This window comes from Emys orbicularis, chromosome 11, assembly GCF_028017835.1.
Source record: "Emys orbicularis isolate rEmyOrb1 chromosome 11, rEmyOrb1.hap1, whole genome shotgun sequence".
In the NCBI taxonomy this organism is placed as follows: Eukaryota; Metazoa; Chordata; order Testudines; family Emydidae; genus Emys; species Emys orbicularis.
In genome coordinates, this window is record NC_088693.1 from 76,927,131 (window position 1) to 76,954,363 (window position 27,233).

Here is a 27,233-nt window from a genome sequence, read left to right on the forward strand (position 1 = left end):
AAATACATGTGATTAAATCCTGGGGGGGGGAGGCGGGGGTTGCGCTGGGCCCACTTCTGGGAGGGTGTCTGGGAGGGGGGTCGGGGGGGGATTCCATTGGGGGGGGCATCCGGGGCCAGTGGCACCAGCTGTCCAGCCAACGAACTGCGGCCACTCCAGCAGTGGCTGGTGTGGCTGTCCTGGGGGCCACCTGAGCAGCTGGCCCCGTTGCCAGCTGCTTGGGCAGCCCTGGGGTCAGCCACACTGGCCCCTGAAGAAGTCACGGAGGTCACGGAAAATTGTGGAATCCGTGACTTCCACAACTTCCATGACAGACATGGATACCGACATAGCGTCCCCTCGCCTCGCCCCCACTATAAATTTTGTAACTGTGTAACATATTGATTTAGAAAATGTCTCCTGTGGAATTCCAACGGTTACTAAATTGAACCTCATAATGCATGTGAGAACCCCCTGAGAGAGTTCAAGGTAATGCACTCTGGGATCTTCCATCACTGCTGTGTGGTGCACTCTAAGGTGCAAGTAACAGGGATAACCCAGACTCCAGCACATGGGATGTGATAGTTAGGGTGGCACCCAGCAAGGAAGCCAGAAGACCTACTGGACCTTACAATGTTCAATGTGGGAGAGGATGTAGAGATGGGAGCATCAAGGTGAATGAGGAGTAGGTTCTAGATAGGGATAGTGAAGAGGGATCCATGGGGTCAGGAGTGGATCAGAACTGGGAGCAAGGGGGAGATGGAATGGTGGAGAAGAGGGAATTTGTCCAGACTTGAGCAGAGGCTCCAGTCCCATTTGAGTATGGGCAAATGTTAGGATCAGCTATTATTTCGCCTCTATGATTTGCCCTTCCCATTAACACTGCGGGGGTGGATTTGTTAACCCAGAAAGGGCGTATAAGTGACAATATGGAGTAATATAAAAGAAGGCTGCATCTATTTCAGTGAGTGTGTTACTCTGCAAGCCTGCCTGGTGAGAAGTGCTTTTCACTAAGTCTTGGCATTTAGGAGCCTACTGCTGACCAGTAAAGTCCTTACTCTGCTGTAAAACCAATATTAAACCCAGGGGAGAGCTAGTGGTGACAGTCTCTTGTGCTGGTGTCCCAGCCAAGGGCTAATGGTGCTTTGTGCCCACAACAGAGGGCTGCAAGGCAGGATGGGTGTTCTCGTGGTTAAGGCACGTGATTGGCAATTGGAAGACCTGGCTTGTATTCCCAGCTCTGCCCCTCCCATCTTGTGTCCTTAGACTAGTCCTTTCAGCCAAAATATTCAAACTTGGGGGCCTAAGGTTAGGCAACTAAATCTATATTTAGATATTTAAATAAGTGCTCAGATTCTCAGAGGTTCTTAACAAATCCCTTGGAAATTTCTGGGACTCGTGAGAGCTCATCAGTTCTGTGAAAATCTGGACCCTTTGGTGTCTAACCTCAAGCAGCCAAGTTTGAAAATTGTGGCCTTACCCTTCCTTCAGTTTCTTCTTCTGGGAGATGGGTACAACACTTACCTGGCCTCCTGGGGTGGTCGTGAGGCTATATTCAGTAATATATGGGAAGTGCTATATCTTCTAGCAAAGCAAAGCAATTTGATATAGTTATTTCCAGGAGTAGTCTCCGAAATGCTTATTTAAACTTAAAGCTTTATTTTGTAATATGTTCATAGATTTCAGTCTTGGTGAGAAGTACTTTGCATCATGTCAACTCTGGCATACTAAGGAAAATGGCAACACATCACATTTCTTTTAAGAAATTTTCCATATATTCACTCTTCATTGGATTATTAATGCAACGTCAATCTTTGTTATGGACTTAATACTGTAAACTATGGTTGTTCTGTTTTGAATTCTTAAAACACAATGATACCAACAGAAATGTAGCTTGTTGGTTCCAGGGGTGGTGGAACAATTTGTATAGTGGGGTGCTGAGAGCCATTGAACCAAACTGTAGACCCTGTATATAATGGAAACCACTTCAAGCCAGGTGGTGTGGCAGCCCCCCCTCTCCCACCGGACCCCTAGTTCCAGCATCTATGATTGGGTCATTCATTTTCTAAATGTACTCTGTTGTTATCAGCAAAATTAGATGGGAAATTCTCTTTAGCAGTACAGAAAACGTTGGTGGAACTGAAGGATAGCAACGCTAGATCATTACTTGTATTGTTTATATATTCCTTTTGGAGCAACTTCAAAATACCACAGGACATGCAGCAGCAATTCTGGGGTAATTTCATTTTGTGACTTGCATGATAGAGTTCAATAATGCTGCTGTGTTTTTTCATAGTGACACTGTAAGTAACTGGATTCATCGCTGTTAATTGGGGGAAATGATAAAACATGAGGCATTTTAGCAACAGTGAAGGCCATCTGGCCTTAACATACCTGCCTTTTCTTTTGTTTCATTTTAATCCTATATTCCGTGTGCTTTTTCTTCATGCTCTTAATCCCCTATTTCTCCAGACACAAACCTTGGTGTCTCATTTATATTCTTTGCCTTAAATTCTTTCCCTGGTAGTTTATTCTGTATAATGATTAAAGTTTTTGTGAGTAACTGTAAATTCACATTGGCTACCAGACAGCTTCACTCTCCCAGTGCTGCAAATAGGGATATGAATGTCACTATTTCAGCAATGAGTGAAGATGTAATCATCTTATTTAGAGAAACTACTGGTGACATATGCTTGGTCCTGTACTGAGAACATTATGAAATGCTGATTGATTACATTTCAAGCTGCATAGATTTGTCCCCTGACTCCTCCACTTTCCATATTAATGGAAAGTGTTCTTTATCTCTTTAGGGAAACTGAAAGGAAATATATGTCTCTATACATATCGCTCACTAGATACCACATGTTTCTATCTGGTTGAACAATGATGCAGGCTCTAAAACTGGATGTCTTGCTTTTCCTATGGTGGAAGAGCACGATGGGTATTGAAGTCAGCTAGTCAGTTCATGTTTCATATTTTGTGTCTTTGATTCATTGCTGAGTGTTAATCTGTGGTGCTTGGACTCCCAGAGTTGCATTGCAGACCACAAACGAGTACACATGAAGAACTTCCACTCTCAGCCTGTGTTATCTGATGCATTGTGACACAGTATTCCACTTTCAATATCATGCGTAAACCACTGGTGAAGACTGCTGCCAGAAGGACAGGCAGAAATATGATATCATGTGATGTAGCACTGCCACATGTCCTAACAAAGACCGTTCTTGATCTATCTTGTACCTCCTCTCCATGACTGTTTCCTTAAGCATATTCTGCTGTATCATGTGATCAGAGAGGTTTGTAGTGTGTATACTACTTACCCCTTGATGTCATCACCATGATGATAAAGCATTCATCCTACAAGGCATTTACTACCTCTAATATGCTATGGGCCATGTGATTTCTCACTATCCAGTGCTTACTTACAGACTTCCCCACACAAAATGCATCTCTTATTTCTCATTGGCAGACTTCAAGCAATACAGAATGTTGCTTGCTTAACCTATTTCAGCATTTCCCAGGTGGGTCTGTAATTTTGCACAGTGGTTTGCAGTAATCTAGGGATTGTTCAAGTGTTAAAATAAAGGAAAGGAAGCACGGACCAGCTGGCAATAGCAAGGAGCTCTTCCTCCTTGTTTCTTGGAAGGAAGACAAAGTGATGGGAAGGCACCTACAGTCACGGGCTTTTAGACTGTGAACCTCCTAATGAGAACCAACTCGGAGGTTTCAGGGTCCCAGAAGAACAGTGGTAACCAGTTGCAGGAGTGTTGATAGTAATTTTGTTCCTTGTCATTATACCAGAATGTGTTGTCCACTTACCCTCCTGACCCTGAAGAAGTACGGAACATTTGTAATGTCTGCTATTTTGGTAAAATACCAGGCAATACACAGTGCTTTCTCTGCAAGCTATAATCATTTCCCCTTGCATATGCTCAGGTTTGGATGCCAGTCCCCCGGCCAGTACTCATGAACTCACCATTCCCAATGATGTGAGTATAGCACCTTTGAACTCTCTCTGTACCAGGATATATATGAAAGCTACAAATAAATCAGTTAAATACCTTTATAGCAGCCAGTTCATTGAGCCCAGCCACGTGGTTTGACAGTATTGTGTCAAAACATTTAGTATGATTACTAGACTTAATGCACAGAATAAAACAAAGAAAGTTAAGAATGGGTCAATCTGGCTCTCCCCTTTTTTTTGGTCTTTGCTAGTTTAAAATCTATGACTATGTCTTTTCTTTAAAGTGAATTTAATGCTCATGAAATATGCCTGGTTGACAGCTCTAAAGAATGAAGTCGTCTAATATTCCATGACCAGTACAGCAGGAGTAGACTCTTTCCATTGTCCCACCAATGCGCCTTAGCCATGTGGACCTCTGTGATGTAGCTGCCCACTCAATCCTTGTTCTCTCTGCTGAGTGCCAGTTTAATATGTTTAATTTATTGTAAGACGATCTGGAAAGGGATTAACTATAATTTAAGCTTGATTATACAGAGAAAGGGAAATCCCAATTTAGGAAAAAATTGGCAGGTGTGTGGAGGAAGAGTATGAGACGATCGAAGTTCCTCAGCAGGTGCAGGGAAATAGAATGTATATTTTTATAAATATTCATGCAGATTGTCTATGGGTGCACGTACCCATGGTTATTCTGACAGCATCTGAGCTGTCGAGTGTTACTGGTATGTTAGCATAAAGTAAATGTCAAACTCACATGCTCAAATATTGACAGAAATGAAGCATTTAAGGGCTAGACTCAGCCCCAGCTGAGGCACAAAGCTGTCCCAATGGAAATCCCAAGGATTCCAAGGGAAATTCTCAGGTGGAGCTCCAGGAGCATAGCCAGCTCTATGCTACTGGCTCCTCCCACCCGAAAAGTTGAAGATTGTTAGGGACAGGGATGAAAGAGGCAGAGCACATGGCACTTAATTGATCCTGGATTGTCACACTGGTTTCTGTAGGACCACTGCAGGCAGCATATTTTAAAGCAGCCCTGAGGCTGCTCTACATGCCGTCCAGGGCATTTTGGTCCCCAGGCAGCCCAGGGTCAGGAAAGCCAAAAATTCTCAACGCTTTTTGCACCTTGGCAAGCTTCCGCTGTGAGTAGGATGGAGGGTAGCATAGATGACATAGCTAGTCACAGGGCACTCTCCCAACCTACTTATTCCTCTGGTTCACCTCTGGAAAAAGGGGCAAAGAGTGATGTGGCAAATTTGCAGATGATACAAAATTATTCTAGATAGTGAAGTCCAAAGCAGACTATGACGAGTTACAAAGGGATCTCACAAAACTGGTGACTGGGCGATAAAATGGCACATGAAATTCAGTGTTGATAAGTGCATAGTAATGCACACTGGAAAACATAATCCCAACTATACATATAAAATGATGGGGTCTAAATTAGCTGTTACCACTCAAGAAAAAGATCTTGAAGTCACTGTTGATCATTCTCTGAAAACATCCACTCAGTGTGCAGTGGCAGTAAAAAAAACCTAACAGAACGTTAGGTTCCATTAGGAAAGGGATAGATAAGACAGATAATATCATAATGCCACTATATAAATCTATGGTGCACCCACACCTTGAATATTGCACGCAGTTCTGGTTACACCATCTCAAAAAGGATACATTAGAAATGGAAAAGGTACAGAGAAGAGCAACAAAATGATTTAGGGGTATGGAACAGCTTCCCTATAAGGGGAGATAAACCATCTGAGTCTTTTTAATCTTAGAAAAGAGACAACTAAGGAGGGATATGGTCAAAGTCTACAAAATCGTGAATGGTGGGGCGGAAGTGAATAGGGAAATGTTATTTACCTCTTCACATAACACACAAATTAAATTAATAGACAGAGGGATTAACACTAACATAAGGCAGTACTTCACACAACGCACAGTCAACCTGCGGAGCTAGTTGTCAGGGGATGTTGTGAAGGCCAAATAACTGGGTTAAAAAAAGAACTGGATAAGTTCATGGAGGATGGGTCCATCGATGGCTATTAGCCAAGATGGTCAGGGACGCAACCCCATGCTCTGGATGTCCCTAAACCTCTAACTGCCAGAAGCTGGGACTGGATGACAGGGAATAGATCACCCAATAATTTCCTATTTTGTTCATTCCCTCTGAAGCACCTGGCATTGGCCACTGTCAGAAGACAGGATACTGAGCTAGATGGACCCAGTATGGCCATTCTTATGTTCTTAGAAAAATCCTCTTGGGAAATTAGGTGCTTTCCTGTGCCTTGATTCCCAAAGGTTCAGATAGTTGGGTCATCTCGGTATTGGAAACGTGAATGTAGAGATTGTTAAAGCATTTTTGTGAAGATTGGAGCAACTATTTGCAGAAGGATCTAGTCTCTGATAAATTATTGCTCTCTGTGAAGGCGATGTACAAACTACTATATATTACTTCAATGACTTGGGACTTGCAATCGCTAGAAACTAAACTTGTTCTCACACAGCTTTTGTCAGACATTGACAGCCTGCTGAATATCTACAGCTGCTTTCTCATCCGGTATGCTAAAATATCTTTTTTTCTTTACCTCTTGGTGTCCAAAATAATTTTGACCAAGAAAATAGAGAAGTCTGTTTTGAAAGCTTTCAAATCCCCTAATTTATCTTCACCTGGAGAAAAAGGGCTCACATGCCCTTCCATATCGTAAGGCAAATAGCCTAACAACTCTTTTTAGCAAATGTTGAATAGCTTTCCTTGTATTACAGAAGAAATCAGTGCCAGAAGTCCAGGGATCCATGCCCTAGGGAAATTCTCTTTGACTAATGATGATTCAATACACTCATGGGCGCTCCTTGTCAATTGTGTTAGGCGGGGTGGGGAGAGTCAAGGGAGTACAAGGGAGCGAAGTATTTTCTTTGATCCTAGAAGAAGGTTAATTTCAGAACTGCTCTGCTTATCAAAACATTATTTTAAAATCAAAACAAAATCCCCAAATCAGGAGGCTTCCATCTCAATTTGATTCTTTTCAGGTGAAAAACAGGAAATCTTGAGTTGTGGCAGAACAGAGAGTCCAGAAGCAGTCAACAAACATTCCCCATCACCTCCTGGGTTTTTGCAAAAGCGTTTAATATACCAGACCTGAATGAAAGAAACACCATTGTCCTTGGTGCTTTATGGCTAGATGATAACTGTTCTAATATGAAAGCAAGCTACACTTTGCAGCCACATATGCAAAAGACCTCTTTCATGCACACTTCAACTTCACAAGCTTAAAATATCAGCCCTGAAACTTGGTCTCTGAATTAGGGTTCTTTGTTCCTGTAGCACATGTAGATGAGGCCAATCCTGCATTTCTTTTGGATATGTAGCATCCGTCTCCAGTCAGGAGGGAGACAGAACCTTCAAGGGTCTTGACAAATATCCTGGAGGAGCAGAACACCTTTAAGGTATTCCTGAGGGACACCAAAACCATCACTTGAGCCCCAGCAGATAAATCTCCATTTCCAGTTTGGGAAGTTTCATCACCAATAGTTCAGATATAGGGAAATTATCACAGGAATTGTAGACGTTCATATGGTGAACATCTGGTGAACAAAACCATGCTTATAAAACAGATAACACAATGGCAGTCTAAGCAAACTGGGCAGTGCAAGACACAAGACCTACCTCACAGGGATGTTGTGAGGCTTGATTCATTAATAAATAACTGTTGTTAATATTTGCATCATTCATAGATTCCAAGGCCAGAAGGGACTGTTATTATCATCTAGTCTGACCTCGTGTATAGCACAGGCCAGAGAACTTCCCCAATTCCTAGGACAGACCTTTGAGAAAAACCGTCAATCTTGATTTTAAAATGGCCTGTGACAGAGAATCCACCACGATCCTTGGTAAGATGTTCCAATGGTTAATTAGCCTCACAGTCAAAACTTTATGCTTTATTTGCAGTCTGAATTTGTCTGGCTTCAGCTTCCAGCCATTGGATCGTGTTAGACCTTTTCTCTGCTAGATTGAAGAGCCCATTATTAAATATTTTCCCCCATGTAGATACGTGTAGACCGTGATCAAGTCACCCCTTAACCTTCTCTTTGTTAAGCTAAATAGATTGAGCTCCTGGAATTTGTCACTAAAAGGAATGTTTCTTAAATTTTCATCATTCTTGTGGCTCTTCTCTGAATCCTCTCCAATTTATCATCATCCTTGTTGAATTGTGGGCACCAGCACTGGACACAGTATGGCAGCAGTGGTCGCACCAGTGCCAATACAGAGGTAAAGTATCCTCTCTATATCTACTCGAGATTCCCTTGTTTATGCATCCAAGGATTGCATTAGTCCTTTTGGCCACAGCATCACATTGAAAGCTCATGTTCAGCTGATTATCTACCATGACCCCCATATCCTTTTCAGAGTCTCTGCTTCCCAGGATCGTCTCCCATCCTGTAAGTTCTTTGTTCCTAGATGTACACATTTACATTTAGCCAGATTAAAACACATAGTGTTTGCTTGTGCCCAGTTTACCAAGCGATCCAGATCACTCTGTGTCAGTGACCTGTCCTCTTCGTTATTTACCCCCCCCCCCAATCTTTGTGTCATCTGCAAACTTTATCAGTGATGATTCTATGTTTTCTTCCAGTTGCTTGATAAAGAGGCTAAATAGCACAGGGCCAAGAACTGATCTCTGTGGGATCCCACTGGAAACAGACCCGCTCAATGACTATTTCTCATTTAGAGTAACCAGCTTTTAAATCCATTTAATGCATACCATATTAGTTTTATACCAATCAAAATGTCATGTGATACCAAGCCAAATGCCTGACAGAAGCCAGAATATCTTACATTAACACTATTACCTTTATTAACCAAACTTGTAATCTCATAAGAAAAGATATGAGGTTAGTCTGACAGGATCTATTTTCCATAAATCCATGTTGATTTGCATTAATTACAGTCTCCTCCTTTAATTCTTTATTAACCAAGTCCCATATCAGCCACTCCATTATCTCTCACACAACTGATGTCAGGCTGACAGGCCTATAATTACCTGGATCACCCCATTCACCCTTTTTAAATATTGGCACGACATTAGCTTTCTTCCAGTCTTCTGGTGATCCAAGACTTATTGAAAATCAATATCAATGGTCCAGCAGCTCCTTGGCCAGCTCTGTTAAAACTCATGGGTGCAAGTTATATGAACCTGCTGATTTAAAAATGTCTAACTTTAGTAGTTCTGTTTAACATCCTCCAGGGATACTAATGGAATGGAAAGAGTGTTATCATCACCATATGATCAGACTTTATAATCTGTTTTTTCTCCAAATAAGGAACAGAAATATTTATTGAACCTCTGCCTTATCTGCATTACTACTGACAATTCTACCATTTCCAATACCATTGTTAAGATTCTTTTTGTTCCTATTTGAAAAACTCTTTCTTATTGGCCTGAACTATGCTGGCCATAGACTTTTCCTTGTGTTCCTTTGCTTCCCTTAGGAGTTGTAGAAAATTTATAACTGCTGATTTATATTCATTACTGTCAAGTTCCCCTTTCTTCCATTTGTTATATATTATTTTTTTAATTTTTTATAGCTGCCTTCACTTCTCCTCTAAACTAGGTCGTTTTTTTTTTACCCAGCACAGTCTTCCTTCTCAGTTGTGGGATTGGGCCTTTTTGGGGTATGTAGTAAGATGTTCTCCAGTAATGCTTGGAGATTAGCAGATTCATAGATTTTTATTTTAAGGCCAGAGAGGACTGTCAGGATCATCTAGTCTGAGCTCCTGTGTAACACAGGCCAGAGAAAGTCACCCTGTGATTCCTGCATAAGACCTAGTAGCTTGTGGTTGAGCTAGAACAGATCCTTTAGAGAGACATCCAATCTCAATTTAAATACTTCAAATGATGGACAATGCATCACATCCATTGGTACATTGTTCCAATGGCAATTACCCTCACTGTTGAAAAGTATTGCCTTGTCCCTAGTCTGAATTGGTTTCCAGCCATTGTTATGCCTTCGTCTCTTAGTAGATTAAAGAGCCCTCTATGGTCAGATCCTTCTCCTCATGGATGTACTTATATTCTCTTGGATGAACGAAATAGATTGAGCTCCTTTAGTCACTCACGATAAGGCAGCTTTTCCAGACCTCACATCATTCTTGTATTCGTTCTGAACCATTTCTAATTGGTCAACATCCTTTCTGAAGTGTGGACACCAGAACTGGACACAGTATCCAGTAATAGTCTCAACTGCGTACTGCTGTTCGATGGTCTTCTGCGTGCTGCTGTTCGATGGTCTTCTGCTTATACATCTTAGAATCATGTTTGCCCTTTTTGCAGCATCACACAGGTTTTCCACATCAGCAGGTTTTCCACCAGGACCCCATGTCCTTTTCTGAGTCTCTGCATTCCAGGATATGGTACCCCATCCTGTTAGATGAATGATGTTGTATGAAGTGATGTTATAATTATCTCTATGGTTGGCTCCTAGTGTTCCGAGCTAAGAAGCATTTCGTTGGTGGAGGAGCCTCCTGTGAGATTTTAAAGAGGAATTCTAGTGGCCTAATGTTCTCTGTGCCGCCTTCTCTCACCAGGATAACTCTGTTCACCTTCTTCACTTACCCCCACTTCATATTGCTCCATTGGTAATGCTAGTATTATGTACTATAGGGCCACAGAAGAGGAAGGAGACATAGCATAGGTTACCAGTGAGGATTCCCTTTCCTAATCATCCTCCCTCAGCAGCCATTCTCCTCCACTTACTGAGAAGTCGGCAATAAGAGGAAATTTGCACTGTAATAGAAGCGATATTCATATATTAAATCTAATTGCAAAGTGGAGCAAATCATTGTAAGATCTATTACTGTGTCTTCAATGTGATAAAAGAAGAATAAACATTCTTCTAAGAAGCTGTCACCAGTTATACAGATTGTGACAGAGGGAGCACAGCTGCCATTTGAATGAAATACAGAATTTCAAGGCAAATTTCTTGAAAGTGAACTTAAATTTGCATGCCCAAATGGAATGTGCACACACAAATGAGACTGACATACATCGAATCAAGTCGTTAGACAGCTAATTGATTGTACACACAAGCCCTGTTGGCTCTTGCAAATACTATAATTTGCACACACAAATGACAGGGAGTCAGGGGAGAAAGTAACATAAAAGGCTTACTGGTACAGGGGCCCGGCCTCTTGTGGAAGGGGTGGGGCCTAGGGTGGAAGGGGTGTGGCTTGGGGTCAGCCTCCCCCAGCCAGCCCTTCTGCACTAGTCGGCCCGCACCGCCCAGGGCTCCGGTGGCGATTTAAAGGGCCTGGGGCTCTGGCTGCTGCCACGGTAGCAGTGGCAGCAGCCAGGAGCCCCGGGCCCTTTTAAATCGCTGGGTCCCGGGGCAGCTGCCCCTTTTGCCCCCCCCTTGGTGGCCCTGTGGGAGAGGGAGGGGCAAAAGGGGCAGCGCTTTAACGTCAGCTGTGTACGGGCCTGTACCGGCGGCCACTTCTTACTGGTATGCCGTACCGGCCCATACCGGCCCACTTTCACCTCTGTAGGGAGTGCAAATCTTAGAGGCCCTTGTTGGGCCCATTTGGAAAATTGAGGCTTAAAAATTGGTATAAGGTAAAATCTGATTTCTTAATCTTTAAGATAAGCATATTTTTAAATAGATACTGTTTCCCTATAACAACTTTGTTATCTACTTTGACCCCAAGTCAGCAAAGGACATAAGCTCAAGCTTAACTTAAGTCCTGTTGAAATCAATGAAGCTAGGTCAGTTTACACTAGCTGAGGCTCTAGCCCCATATTTCTTGAGAATTGTATTGGAGAGTCTATTGGGTTGCTCAGTGTCATAGTCTGTTTCTGATCCCCATACAGATAGAGCGAGAGCGAGAGAGAGAGGAAATTGGGGCAGGGGGGTAGGAGTAATTATTGAGAACTACTGAAAATGTGTCACCTCACCTCCTGTTGGGACACTTGTCCTAAGGAGCCTCCTGAGGAGGGGAAAGGAGTCCAGTGGTAAGTGACCTACCTGTTTTCTTCTAATTGTATGACTCTGCTGAGCAGTTTCAGCTTGGCTGGGTATGGAGGGAGGCTGTGAGTGGATAAAATCCAGGAGCTCCATTCAATTCTAACTTCAGGTCCTAACTGGAATGAGGTGGGAGAACTTTGTTCCACCATTAGTTGATCAAGACTCATTTTACCAAGCCAGTGTACACACTATTGACATCTTCAGCACGATTATCAGTGTTGGTCCTGAAGAGGCTCAGGGGTTGAACGTGCTTTGAGCAAATACTCCTGGACTGAGAACTGATAACATTTAGAACAGCAGCATACCCACCCAGTAACAAGGGATTTCTCTTACCTCTGAACTTACTGGACTCCACACCTGAGGCAATTGACTCTGAATTTGACTACAAATTTCCAATAGGAAAAAATGTGGGTGGTGTTAGTGAGAAATGTATTAGTGCCATTCAGCTGGAAATGAGCCAGACCCTGCACTCCCAGGTGACTATGAGGGGGATATTTGCATTTTTCTTCAAATACTGCAAATTCCAAGCTGCATCATAACACATCGAAGCTTTGTGTTCATAACTTTGTGGTTGACCTGGTAATTGCATCCAGTACTGGATTCTTTATACAGGACTAGATCAAAATGCCAGAGTGGGGTTATATTGTAAGGAAAATCCTTTCATTCTGTGGAAATCCGTGCAACCTATACCTCAACTGCTGATCTCCCTTTCTGCAGGCACAGTGAACCACCTGCAGGCTAGAATTAACTTTGCTGTCAATGAATGATTCAGTGTTTGCATTCAGAGTTCAGGTGGAGCTGAGACAGTGAAATACTATACCAGCACTTCAGCCTTAAAAAGTGTTCAGTCCTCATGGTTGTAAGGTTAACCTTCTAAATATGAATATTAGGGCTGTCTGTTAATCACAGTTAACTCACGTAATTAACTCAAAAAAATTAATCGCACCATTAAACAATAGAATACCAATTGAAATTTATTAAATCTTTTTAGATTTTTTCTACATTTTCAAATACATTGATTTCAATTACAACACAGAATACAAAGTGTACAGTGCCCACTTTATATTATTATTTGCACTGTAAAAATGATAAACAAAAGAAATAGTATTTTTCAATTTGCCTCATACAAGTACTGTAGTGCAATCACTTTATCATGAAAGTGCAACTTACAAATGTAGAATTGTTTTTGGTTATGTAACTGCACTCAAAAATGGAACAATGTAAAACTTTACAGCCTACAAGTCTACTCAGTCCTACTTCTTGTTCAGCCAATCACTTAGACAAACAAGTTTGTTTACGTTTACAGGAGATAATGCTGCCTGTTTCTTATTTACAATGTCACCTGAAAGTGAGAACAGGTATTGGCATGGCACTTTTGTAGCAGGCATTGCAAGGTATTTATGTGCCAGATATGTTAAACATTTGTATGCCCCTTCATGACCACCATTCCAGAGGACATGCTTCCATGCTGATAATGCTCAATTAAATTTGTGACTGAACTCCTTGGGGGAGAATTGTATGTCTTCTGCTCTGTTTTACCTGCATTCTGCCATATATTTCATGTTATAGCAGTCTCGGATGATGACCCAGTACATGTTCGTTTCAAGAACTTTCACTGCAGATTTGACAAAACGCAAAGAAGATACCAATGTGAGATTTCTAAAAATAGCTACAGCACTCAATCCAAGGTTTAAGAATCTGAAGTGCTGTCCAAAATCTGAGAGGAACGAGGTGTGGAGCGTGCTTTCAGAAGTCTTAAAAGAGCAACACTCCGATGCAGAAACTACAGAAACCGAACCACCAAAAAAGAAAATCAGCCATCTGCTGGTGGCATCTGACTCAGATTATGAAAATGAACATGTGTCTATATGTACTGCTTTGGATTGTTATCAAGCAGAACCCGTCATCAGCATAGACACATCTTCTGGAATGGTGGTTGATGCATAAAGAGATATATGAATCTTTAGCGCATCTGGCACATAAATATCTTGCAACGCCAGCTACAACAGTGCCATGGGAATGCCTGTTCTCACTTTCCGGGGACATTGTAAACAAGAAGCAGACAGCATTATCTCTTGCAAATTGTAATCAAACTTGTTTGTCTGAACAATTGGCTGAACAAGAAGTAGGACTGAGTGGACTTGTAGGCTCTAAAGTTTTACATTGTTTTATTTTTGAATGCAGTTTTTTTGTACATAATTCTACATTTCTAAGTTCAACTTTCATGATAAAGAGATTGCACTATAGTACTTGAATTAGGTGAATTGAAAAATACAATTTCTTTTCTTTTTTTACAGTGCAAATATTTGCAATCAAAAATAAATATAAAGTGAGTACTGTACAATTTGTATTCTGTGTTGTAACTGAAATCAATATATTTAAAAATGTAGAAAACATCCAAAATGATTTAAATAAATGGTATTCTATTATTGTTTAAAAGTGTGATTAATTGCAATTAATTTTTTTAATCGCTTGAGAGCTCTAATGAATATACACAGTGTTGTCCTGTGAAATCTACAGGTAGGCTACAGCAGTCACTTTACCAGGTGTGAACAATGCCTAGTTAGCTCAATGATGCATTAGCTCTGAAGCCCAATGAGGCCATTAACTGTTTCTGCTAAAATGTTCAGCACTGAAACAATGAAATTCAGGTACTGCAGGATTGTGAGCAGAGCTTCAGTAAAGTGTCACCATTCTGAGTTTCCTAATCTTGCCCTCTGTCTGTTTCTCATGTCATTCACCAAGTCTGAGGGAATGCCATTGATGAAAGGCAGAAAAACTGAATATTTAATGTGACCAGGTCACTGCAAATCTCCTTAGCATACCTCACCACCACTTCTCAGGCCCAAAGTTAGTTAGCTCTCTTTGACTGCTTCGAACACAGTGGTGAAGCTCTGGAGATAGACACGCTTTCCTTACTTCTGTACCTTAAAGTAGCCACTCTGGCAGTGTTTTGATTTTCTTGAAAAATAACCCAGCAACATTCAGAAATCCTCCTCTCACTTTCCTGATTCTCAGTTTCCCCCCTCACTTTGTTTATCTATTCTTTCCACTTACTGTTGATAAATTTCTCCCTTGGGGGCCTATGCAAAGGAAGTTTGTGATCTCACTGCTGTCATAAGTAGACTGGTATTCCTTCTGTAAACACCTAACCGTTGAGGGCAGTCTGATGTGAGACATTATCAAGTGCATGGGAATGGAGACCTGACCAACCTTCTCATCCCTATAGCTGACCTTTCCAGAAAAGGGCTGAGGAACCGTGTGAAGCATATGTCTGTAATGTATCTTCTCTAGGAATAGAGAACGTCACACTCTAGTGCTGTCAACCTGCTATCTTTCACTAGCACAAAAATAAATACCGCCACCTTCTCTCTGACATTCACCTTTGTGAGCTCAGGCCACTTCAGACCTGTTTAGATCGAGACCTCTAGGATCTGCTTATCATGGGATTGACTCAATGTGGAGAGGCAGACTGACCCAGGAAGGTGTCAGGGACAGGACAGACCCATTCATGCTGATTCGAAGTGTAGCTACTCTTATTAAACGAAAGTGAAGGAGAATGCAGAAGCAGATGATGTCTTTGATGATTTGGCAGAAGTTCAGTAACCCATCATTTTAAACTCCGTAACTCTCCCACACATTAAAATCACAATGCAGATAGATAGCCTTTCACCTCTGGTACGTTCCAACCAGCTGAGGACACAACTGAAAATGAGTTTGGTGACATAGTGCTATATGTCTATATCTTAGCCCTCAGCACTAGTTGGCATAATCTCAGTACAACTAGCAGTCGCTGCTCAAGAGAACCAAAGGACTGAAATAGCACCAGGCTATTGCAGGTCAGGATGAACTTACAATGGCAGAGCTTTGGGCAGGAAATTGCTCATATTACCTATTGCTTAAACCAGTGCTTTTAGTCTCTTGCCTTCATGAGCATTAAAGTCACTCACATCCTTTAGCAGAAATGATGAGTTGTCTGACAACCCCTATGAACTTCACCGTGTGATCATGCTTGCATCCTGCAAGTTACTGCCTGAGGATCTGCTTTAAGAAATTCCCTCCATACTTTTTTCTAGCTAATAGGCTGCATAATCGGACGCCAAGGGACCAAAATCAATGAAATTCGACAGATGTCTGGAGCGCAGATCAAAATCGCCAATGCCACAGAAGGCTCATCGGAACGTCAAATTACCATCACAGGAACCCCAGCTAACATCAGCCTTGCCCAGTACCTCATCAACGCCAGGTGAGATGTGCTAATCAAGGCCACATTCATCCACCGCAGTCTCATGACCTCCTTGTAAAGAGAGAGGCCAATTGAATAAGTCATACAAAACTCAGACAGTAACGTATACTCCAAGCATTACTTTCATGGGAGTGATTTCATTTAGGTTTCAGGGCACTGCATGAAGTGAACACACTGGTGATTTTATTGTTTGATGATATTCAAAGTGAGTGGGAATATTATATCATCGATTTGGGCCTTTCTCCCAGGAAAACCTTCCTAATGACAACTCAGCCATTTTCTCAGTGTGAGAACTCAGGGCCACAGCTTATGTGTTGCTCTAGTTATGGGGCTGTTAACATCTCTATAGTTGTACCCTCGTTGGCAGGAGTTTATAATTAGGCTGTAATATTATTTTCCCTCAAAAGCATGGCGAGTTCTCAGCCAGGGCGTGGGAAGTTATTTGTTTTGGGGGAGAGGGCATAATTTGAAAACAGTTCATTTAGCCCCTTTGTTCACATGACAAAAATATAAAGAACAACAAATGCTAAATGTTAAGTCCCAGGTGCCTCTTTTATGTGTTTCCAAGACTCAGAAATGTCTTCCTCTTTCAAACAAATTAGACCAATAAATAAAAAAAATGAAACCGCCTGGTTATTTTCTTTTAATAATAGCACACATGCAATACATTTGAGACCGAAGATTTCATGAAGATAATTAGTAGCTGAACTGATGGTGAATGTTCACTATTAACATTGACCCAAACTGGAGTCATAACAGTGTCTATGGTTCACCAGGGGGCAAGGATGCACTGAGCAAAGCCTAGTCATGCAAACGTGAACGTGCAAGTATGGACCATTGAGTAGGACATGCTTTTTAAGAGGGCTGTAATTGGGTGTGGTTGGTTGAGTTTATCCCAGAGTGCAAGCTGTAACTGAGTCTCGAGGAGGAAAAGGGGAGGGGGCTGGATTTAGTCAGACTTTTTGTGTCTGCGTACAAATGCACAGGTGGTGAGATGGGGAGGGTGGACCGGACCTCACAGGAAATGAGATAGTTTTCTATTTACGAGCCCCTTGAACAATGCATCACATTAACATTAGAAAGGGACCAGTTGCAGAAGGGGTTCATACAGCTAGATTGACTATCAAATCTTTCCACACAGGGCAGAGTCTGTATCATGCCAGCCAATCATGAGAGGTCACTGGGATTTTAGCATTTACCCGTCACATTTATTACTTTCTCCACCTGCCCCATCACACTGTCAGGATGAACCTGCAGTAAGAATGCCCCCCGAGAAGTGCTCTTCTCTTAGTAACTTCATGACTTTGGTGCTCATCCAGGCGAGGGACTGATCGCACTGGCTAGCTCAGGTATAGTGCAAGCAGGGTCTGTGTGAGCGTTCTTGCCATAATGGAGGCTGTGCCAACTAACCTCAATTCTGACCTGTCACAACCTCTGCCCTTCTATCCTAAACCCTCCTTCCCACTCTGCTGTGCCGCAGCACCTGCATTCTGACCTGTAGCACCTCTGTTGGTCAAGTCCCAGGTCTCCCTTGAGCAGAGACTAGCACACTGCCTAAAGCCTCCTATGAAATGTCTGTCCTTCCCTAGCTGCAGAGCCACATTTGAAAACCATGTCTGAGTTGCTGGCATAGAACTTTCTTTTAACTTTAAGTGCCTCTTTAAACAAACTCTCCTTTCTTTGCAGGTGGGGCTTTTATTAATAATAACTATTAGGCAATCTGAATTCCAGCTGCGAATAGCACAGAGAAAGAGATGGAGTTGGGATGTAGCAAAATTGTTAATAAATCATTTTCTCCCAACTTTTTAAAATCTATGGCAATGTGAAAAGACCAAAAGGAAATGTAATATATAAACCCCTTTGTTATGATGCAGTTAGGGTTCCTACGAACACACTACACCTGGACACAAACTCACAAAAGCAAGAAAATGAAAAGTTAAGCCACTTAATGGATCTGTACATCACAGGCCACATAGCACAACCTTAATTCTGCCCCCTTCTTATGTCCTTCTACACACACTCTTTACCAGATTATTCCCCCCCAACACTAGTAGTTGTGGGTGGAGGTTTTTGGGCATGGTAGTTGTTTGTGTTGTGAGAGGGTAATTTGGCAAAGGGTCATGTGCAAAAGGGGGTGCTGGAAGGCTAGCATCCAGGGGGGCAGAGTTAAGGTTGTGGGGTCTGTGGTGTACAAGAGATATAATAGTGGCAAAGTACGCACCTCGGAGGAAGAGTAGAGGGTATGTACTGTTAGGTGGCTTAACTTTTCATCTACATGTTGTTGTGGGCTTATGTCAAGTGTGCTGTGTGGGTAGCAACCCTCGCTGCTTCACAATGGAGTCGGTGTGCGTTCATTTCCAAGGTTTGTAATGCTTCATAGGTGTGGGGGATGCAGACCTTTGTGACAGTACAAGTGCAGCAGCTGAAGGAAAATATTTTATCTGTTAGCATCTGTGCAAGAGTTCTCGTGCACTGTAGGATAATCACTGATAATTCCAGACAGGAAATGATTTTTGTGTGCCCAGCCAATCAGTCAGGCCTGGGTGATCTCAAGGTCCCTCCTCACCAACTAATCAGGCTTGCATGTGCCCAGGATCATATATATCAGGCTTGTTTGCACAGTGTCATAAACTTCAATTCATTATGTGAATTATGTCTAAAAATCACCCTAGTCCAACCTCTCTCTCTCTTTTTTTTTGAACCCCCCCCTCCACACTGGACGAGATCTCAAGGGTCACCTTTCTACTGCACTTTGTGTAGATTGACCATCTCTTTTAAGAGATGTTGGTCAACAATGAAAGCAGGGGTGCCAAGGAAAGCAGCCATCTGGAGTCCCAATTCAGAGACTTCCCACTAAAAGTTTATGGAAAGAAACCAAAGAGGCTACCTCGACATTTCAACGGGCATAAAACTAACCTTGTGGGAAATTTCACTGATTGGCCACCTGCTCTTGGAGACCAGCAGACATTATTGCCTCCAGTTTAGACCCATTTTAAAATGCAGTCTTGACTGTGGTGTCACTCCCAGGCTGGTGAATGACCACTTTAGCTGGCAGGTTGCACTGGCAGAAAGGGAAGAGTGAGTAGGAGACAGCGGAAAAGAGGACTTGTGAGTATGCCACAAAATCTTCATTTTCTTTTCTAATCCTGCTGTTTGTTTTTATCTCTCCCCTTTCCCTTTTCCCCTTTGTCTATTCTAGGCTGACGTCTGAGGTCACTGGAATGGGCGCACTCTAATTTCTACCCATCATCCTTCATTCTGCATCACCTGACCCTCTAAAGCCAATGACACTTCACCCGGCTTGTACAATCTGTATTTTTACTGCCTTCCCTTTACCTCCATAGATACTTTTTCTTTACTAACACACACACACACACACACACACACACACACACACACACACACACACACACACACACACACACAGTTTCTTTATATATTCCATACTGTGCTCCTGATATTGCTCCTGAACTCTTTATTTATGGTCCCAGGCCTGTCCATGTTTTCAAAGTCCAGTGTTAATTACTTTAACTACCTTTTGGGGGGTTTCCATTGGTGAGACTTCAGAAGAAGGCTTGGTCTCTGGTGTCAGTTTAGCTTAGCTATTTTAATGTTTTATTTTGACATTTTAACAGCATTTACTGTAATGTATGATTTATGATGCCAGCTAGAGCTGTGCTTGCTTTGAAATACTCTGCTCACAATTATCCCATTGAAATGTCCATTTTTCATTTTGCTTGTCCCGGCTCACCTTTTAAACCTTGAATCCATGTCCAGAGAATGTGGCATGGTTTACCCCATGTAATTTTGGAAGCAGGATGTGCAGGAGCCAATGAATACACCCATGAGTCCCCATTGGTTCCCACACACAATATATTCTTTCCAACATGGCAGGGTCCAAACAAGCCATTTTTATTACTAACGAAAGAAGAAAAAAATTCAGTCTTATTTTTTAACTCAGAAGTAATTGGGAGTGGGGTGGGTGGGGGATATAGTGATATCCAATTCAAAGCCACAGGGACCTCTAAAAGTATTCTTAAGACAATAGCCCATAGTGAATTTTGGACTTAGCTCAGGAAGCTCAAATCTCTGTGAGCCTGCTGTGTTTGCCATTGTTTGTATTCAATAAATATCTGTGCAGCTCTGCTACCAACGAGCTCTGACTTCTGATTCTGTTTTTCTCCCGGGGTTCCCCGAATGAGCTTCTAGGCTAATCCTGGGCTTTTCATCCCCTTCCGCTCTTTCCATTTTGTCTGAAAAATCTGGGATCATCCACAAAACCTTCCGATCTGGTTTTTTTACAGATCCCCATTGATTGATGCATTGCTTGAGAGGTTTTGAATTCCCCAATGCTTTTTATAAATGGAAGGTATTCCTGTTGCAAAATGATTCCATTTCTCCCTAAGATTAATTTACCTCTTGTAATATGAAAAAACCCATACATCTCCAGCCCACTTTTCTGGACAAATCTGCCATGGGTAGGTCCTGGGCTCTTACCTATTGTTCTTCAGATCCAGCCCTCAGGGCCACCCAGAGGATTCAGGGGGCCTGGGCCCCCGCCACTGAATTGCCGCCGAAGACCCGGCACTTCGGCGGCGGGTCCTGGGGCGGAAGGACCCGCCGCTGCGGGTCTTCGGGGCACTTCGGCCTTGGGTCCCGGAGCGGAAGGACCCCCCCGCCACCGAATTGCCGCCGAAGACCCGGAGCAGAAGAAGCTCCGGGGGCCCGGGCCCCACGAGAGTTTTCCAGGGCCCCCGGAGCGAGTGAAGGACCCCGCTCCAGGGGCCCGAAAAACTTTCCTGGGGGCCCCTGTGGGGCCCAGGGCCTGGGGCAAATTGCCCCACTTGCCCCCCCCTCTGGGCGGCCCTGCCAGCCCTGCTTTCTGCTTCCACAATTTTGTCTTTGTATCGCTATCCTATTTCCCATGTGGGGAAAATTATATATTTTCCATAAATAACAACTTTATACTTTACAAAATGTATAGCACATATTTAATATATTACATGTGTATAAAATACCAAGATAAAAACTAGCTACAATATCTGTGCAATACATGTTTGCATTGTAACACATGGGAAATATATTACTTTTCCATATGAGCTCCTGCTCTTCCCCACTCTCTCTCTGTTTCTCACAAACGCACACTTATAAACACACACGTGCCAGGTTTCCTTTATTCTGCCTCAGGAACCGTGCTACTGGGCTAGCACCTACTGTTCAACCAGTCTGCTTGTAATGCTCCTGTCCGAGCTGAGCTTAGCGGGTGTGGTCAGCATTGCTCCTGATGCCACAAATGTGTTAGGCAGATGTGTCCATATTTTCTCCTGTAGTGCTGCACACAGCACCCACTGCAATTTGATAAGCTCAGTTGGGGAGGAATGCACATGTAGGTATTTCTGATTCTCCAGCAGCTATAACACCTCATAGTCTAGCTATTTAAGCCACCGCTGTAGTCAGGTGTGTGTGTGCATGTGCTCTGCAGAGAGTGGCAGTTGCTAGAGGTATTCCTCCGACACATAACAGACACAGGTGCAATGCCTGTGGGTTGGTGAGGAGGTTCAAGCCGGAGCTACACTCATTAGTTGAAAGGATGCAGTATGTGCTTCTTCCAGCACTGGCCTCAGTCTATGAGCAGGAAGAGGGTGGGGCAGTGGCCCAGCTCCTCCCATCACATCTCCATTTGGTGCACAGCACTGCTAGTACAGTAACATTACCTCACACCTTGTGCTGTGGGCAGGCAAGTAGCAGGATTCTGGCTGCCTCCTGGAAAGGTGTGCAAAACAGGCAGGGGTCCCTGCGCCTTTCCCCTTCCCTTGCACTGGAATCTGTCCCATAAAAGAGTCTGAACCTCAGGGGCTAGATTCCCAAAGAAACGGCAGCACTGAGCATCACACCACCTAACTTTAGGGGGCCTCCAAACGCCCTGGGATTCACAAAGGCTGAGCTGAGCGCCTGGGCTCCGAGGTCAATGACCAGGGAGGGAGAGGCACCTTAGAATGGGATCCACCAAAGCCAGCGCATGGACCCACCCAACCTGACTGGGAGATGCTGACCAGAGAAGGGTGTAATAGGCCCTGCCCCCTAAGGGAGACAGGCTGGTCTCAGAGAACCATTGGACCAGAGAGAGCGCCATCACGTGCGTGATGCCATAGCCTGGTGCTTAGAGCACTCACCTGGGAGATCCTGCCTGTTCCCAGTGACTTCGCTAGTTATTTATCCACACTTCTGCAGGCAAGACGGAAGGAGTCCCACATCAGAATACCCCATAGCCCACTGATGAGCGCTCTCACCTGAGAGCTAGGAAACTCCTGTTCAAATCCCCTCGTCCCCTCAAGCAGAGCAGGGACTTGAACCAGGGTCTCCCCCATCTCAGGTGAGTACCCTAACCACTAGGCTAATGGTTATGAGGGTGAGCCTTCTCCTCCTACCCTTCAGTGTAAGCTCACCTATAGGGCAAGCTCTGAGCCCACAGGCTGGATTGGGCTGCGACAGCGAGTTAGACATGCCAGTTCATGCAGTGCTCTGGGACTCGGGCACCTGGACACCTGGCATGGGGCTGCTGCACGTGAGATCAGAGGCGCCTAGGATTTTTACTGCAGAGATGTAGGTGCCGAGTGAGTGTGGGCACCGACAGGTTTGGTGGCAGCTGAGCAGGGCTTTGTGCACCTAAAGTGGCAGTTAAGCACCTAAGTCCTTTTGTGACTCTAGCCTCAAGCGTTTTGAGTTCATTGAGGAATTTCAAGGCCAAATGTTTAAACGAGCATCAAACGCCTTAAAATGCATTGTTCCATTCCCACCTTGCTGCCAGAGTGACTTGGTATCCATGCCCGTTTGTATTTCCCTGGCTCCGTGCACATGATCTGGCACCCAAGCGCATTACAAAGCGTCGCATTACATACAGGTAGTGGGGTGGCTGCATGCTCCAAACAGGGCTAGCAGCCACGTGACCAGGAGACAGTGATCGCAGGCCCATCTGTGCTGATATCTGGGCAAAAGAATCCATGAGTACAGGCACCTGGGTGACAGCTGTCTCCTCATTTAAACACAGACCAAACACCTGTAGGGCGGGCTTTCCATTTCACTCCATAGCGCAAACCACATTTCGGTTGAATAGCTTAGCCGAAGACCGGCACCTCCAGTACCAGAACTTCTTGGAGCCTTCACATTTCTAACTCAGCTCTGGCATTTGTATTGGTTCTTCTGATTTCAATGACAAGAAATGCCTGTACATGAGGCCTAGGTGCCCTAACAACAAACCAACATATGGCCCATGGAAGAATGCCACCCAGCAGTGTTTCACACCAGCATACACTAACACACCAGCCAGTAAGAAGAGCAGCAAAATATCCCCTATCACTCTGCACCCAGAACACCGTTCTCACCTCGGGTTTGAAAGCATGCGCCGGAGGTCAGCGGTATGGGGCGAAAGTTCCAGAGCCAAGGGGTCTTTGTGGAGAAGGCCCCACCAGCAAACCTTTCTCCCAGCGACAAAGGCCATGGTGGTGCCCCTCCTCTCGGCTGATCTCAGCGGCAGTAGTGCAGCATGGGGAGAGAGGGTTTTCTCCAGCTCCCAGGCTTTGTAGGTCAAAACCAGCACCATAAACTCCACCGAGAGACAACCGAGTGGCATTAATCAAATATGATAATTGCTAGGAATGGTTAGCTCATGTTGGTAGGAGCTTGACTAGCTTTTTGTGAGCCTAGAGGGGCCCTGAGAACGGCCCAGGGCTGCCCTGCAGGGCTGGCCTTACCATGAGGCGAACTAAGGCGGCTGCCTCAGGTGCCAGACTCTGGGGGGCGCCACTAGGACCCAGAGTGTAGAACATTGTGTCTGCTGCTGGTGCATATGTATTCTCTCTGCTCGAGATGCACAGAGATGGTGGAGTGCTGTGCTGGAGGAAGGAGGGCACAAGAGACATAACAGGCAGGCAGGAGAAAAGGAGAGAAGGAATAACAGAAAGCAGCAGGAGCTACAGGGAGAGAGAGGAGGAGGAGCCTCTTATGTACCTTTCTAGCACCCCCAGGAGCCTAGACTGATTAACACCAGCTTCTCAGGGAGCTTCCTGTTTCCTGCTGCTTCCCTGAACCCACTTGAGGAGAACAGGCAGTCAACTGAAGTAGTAGGAGCCAGTTAGGCCCTTAAGACGCTGATATCTTCCCTCACTCAGGCCCTGCTACCAGCCTGCTTATTTGTCCCCTTCAATTGAGTGTTGAGAGCCACTATAGCTGGCACAGAACAGCAGTCATGAGTGAAAGAAGAAAACGCCCCTCTGGGGCAGCATTCAGAAAAAGAAAAGAAAGCAAAGGAAGCTTTTCTATCTAAGCAGGAAGGAGCTCTCCTGAGATACATAGACACAAATGTTCACGGTGAGCCTTCCGGCCCCAGTGAGGATGTGAGTGGTGAGGAGATGCCTGATCTCCCAGTTAGTCAGAGTGCAGGTGACCTGGCAGCTACTGCAGCATCCATATCTCCATCTCAAATGGATGTAACCATGCACATTCCTGAAGAAAAGTGTAAATCAGAGAAGAGTGTGGTGGAGGTGCAAGAAACAGCTGCTGCTGAGTTTAGTTCCTTAAGTCTAGATGATCCAGGACTGTGGACCCACTTAAGAAGTAGTCTGAGGGACTTCCTTGTACTGCATGGGCCACAGCAGTGAAAAGCTTCATGTTCCCCAAAGACAATGAAAATAGAAGTTTCCATCCAACACATTACTGGCGTGAAATCCCCAATGGTGACAAAGTGGAGAGGCCATGGCTTATGTACTCAAAAACCCAGAATGCTGCATACTGTTTTTGTTGCAAACTCTTCCAGTCTAATGTTCCAGTCACATTGGGTTCTACAGGAACAAAGGACCGGAAAAATCTGGCTAGAAATCTGGCATGTCATGAGAAGGCAGCAAATCACCAGAGGGCATTCCATAGGTGGAAAGAGCTTGAGATGAGACTAAGGTTAAAGGCCACCATAGATGATCACCATCAAGAGAAGATTGCATCAGAGTCTTTTTACTGGCAAAATGTTCTGAAAAGGCTCATTGCCATTGTTAGAGTGCTTGCTTCCCAAAACCTAGCACTGCGTGGCGCTTCAGATCAGCTGTATGTGCCAAACAATGGAAACTTCCTTAAAATTCTGGAGCTGATGGCTGAGTTTGATGCTGTACTCCAGGAGCATCTAAGAAGAGTCACCACCCAAGGAATGTACACACACCACTACCTTGGAAAAACAATTCAAAATGAGATCACACAGTTACTGACAACAAAAGTCAAACAGAAGATTGTGGCAGATCTTAAGTCAGCAAGATATTACTTTGTTATTCTGGACTGCACACCTGACATCAGCCATACGGAACAAATGACTTTACTGGTGCGTTTTGTAACAACAACAGAACCTAGTGAAAATGTCCCTGCAATGGTGACTGTCAGAGAGCATTTTCTAGAATTTATTGACATTGATGATACTACAGGAGCTGGTATGACAAATGTGCTTCTTAAAAAGCTGGAAGATACGGGAATTGCGATAGCTGACAGGGCTACGATAATGGTGCCAACATGAGAGGAAAGAACAGAGGAGTGCAGACACGGATCCGAGAGTTAAACCCTTGAGCTTTTTTTGTCCCATGCAGTTCTCATTCATTGAACTTGGTGGTCAGTGATGCAGCATCAGCTTCTAGTGAGGCTGCTGAATTTTTTAATGTAATTCAAAGCATCTATGTATTTTTCTCTGCATCAACTCATCGATGGCAAATTTTGAAGCAACCTCTGGGAACATCCTCTCTGACACTGAAACCACTGAGTGCCACATGATGGGAAAGTCGAGTGGAGGCGATAAAGCCTATCAAACACCACATTGGGAAGATAGATGATGCCATAGTTGCCATTATGGAGGATAATGCTATGACAGGAACTGTTCATGGGAGAACAGTGGCAGAGGGAAATGGAATCACCAGAAACATACATAACTTCAAATTTCGGTGTGGCTTAGTGTTGTGGCATGACATACTGTTTGAAATAAATGTTGTAAGCAAGAGACTCCAAGGTGTTGACCTTGCTATATCTGGAGCAATGGAACAACTGGAGAAAGCAAAGTCATACCTACAGTCTTACCGGTCAGATGAGGGATTTCAAAACGTTCTGAAGAGTGCCCAGAAGCTGGCAGAGGAACTTCACACTGAAGCTATTTTCCCACCCATTCAAGAATACAAGAGTCACCGAAGAAGAAGACATTTTGATTATGAGGCATGGGATAATCCCATAAGAGACCCCAAACAACAATTCAAAGTTTAATTCTTTAACCAGGTGCTAGATTGTGCAATACAGTCAGTTGAAGAACGTTTCATGCAGCTCAAGGAACACAGAGATGTTGGGATGTTGTATGATATTCCAAAACTCCTCACTATACCTGAGGAAGACCTACACCAGCAATGCAGGGCACTAGAGACAGTGCTGACACATGATGACATGTGCGATATTGATGCGAGTGATTTATGTGATGAACTGAAAGCCCTTTCAAGATACATTTCAGCAGGATCAACTCCAAAGGCTGTTCTGAAATATATGTGCAGAAATAAGATGATCACCCTCTTTCCAAATGCCTTTGCTGCTCTGTGCATACTTCTAACACTTCCTGTAACAGTTGCCAAGACCTTTCAAAGTTTTGACCCAAGCGAGGGGGCATGGGGGCGTCATGTGAGCTGCCCACCTCTGGTGCCAAAATGTTCTGGGTTGGCCCTGCCGCCCTGGAGGGAGAGAAGGAGGACAGCTGCCTGATTCTCTGCCCCATCAGCAGCCATGCCCTGTCCTCATAGCTAACATGCCCCCTGCACCACAGGGTAAAGGAGGGCACAGGAACCAGCTATCCCAGCCCTGCTCTAGCTGGAGACTTGAGGGAGGCTTCTGCTGCACGAGAGACACAAAGGGAATGAAATAGAGTCGAGAACCTGCCATAATATGAGTCAACAGTGTAACACTATTGCAAAAAAAGCGAACATCGTTCTGGGATGTATTAGCAGGACTGTTGTAAGCAAGACACGAGAAGTA

The 27,233-nt window shown here is 43.9% G+C and overlaps 1 protein-coding gene across 8 annotated transcripts in view; it reads left to right on the forward strand.

Annotated features, from left to right (window-relative positions):
* The window catches only part of PCBP3 (poly(rC) binding protein 3), a 68,693-nt gene extending 49,258 nt beyond the window's left edge, over positions 1-19,435 (forward strand). For all 8 annotated transcript variants that reach the window (XM_065413139.1, XM_065413140.1, XM_065413141.1 and 5 more), the window contains 3 exons: positions 3,916-3,968; positions 16,030-16,199; positions 19,399-19,435. In XM_065413139.1, the coding sequence (XP_065269211.1) occupies positions 3,916-3,968; positions 16,030-16,199; positions 19,399-19,435 (260 nt within the window). The remainder of the gene's footprint in view (positions 1-3,915; positions 3,969-16,029; positions 16,200-19,398) is intronic.
* Positions 19,436-27,233: the final 7,798 nt, after the last annotated feature.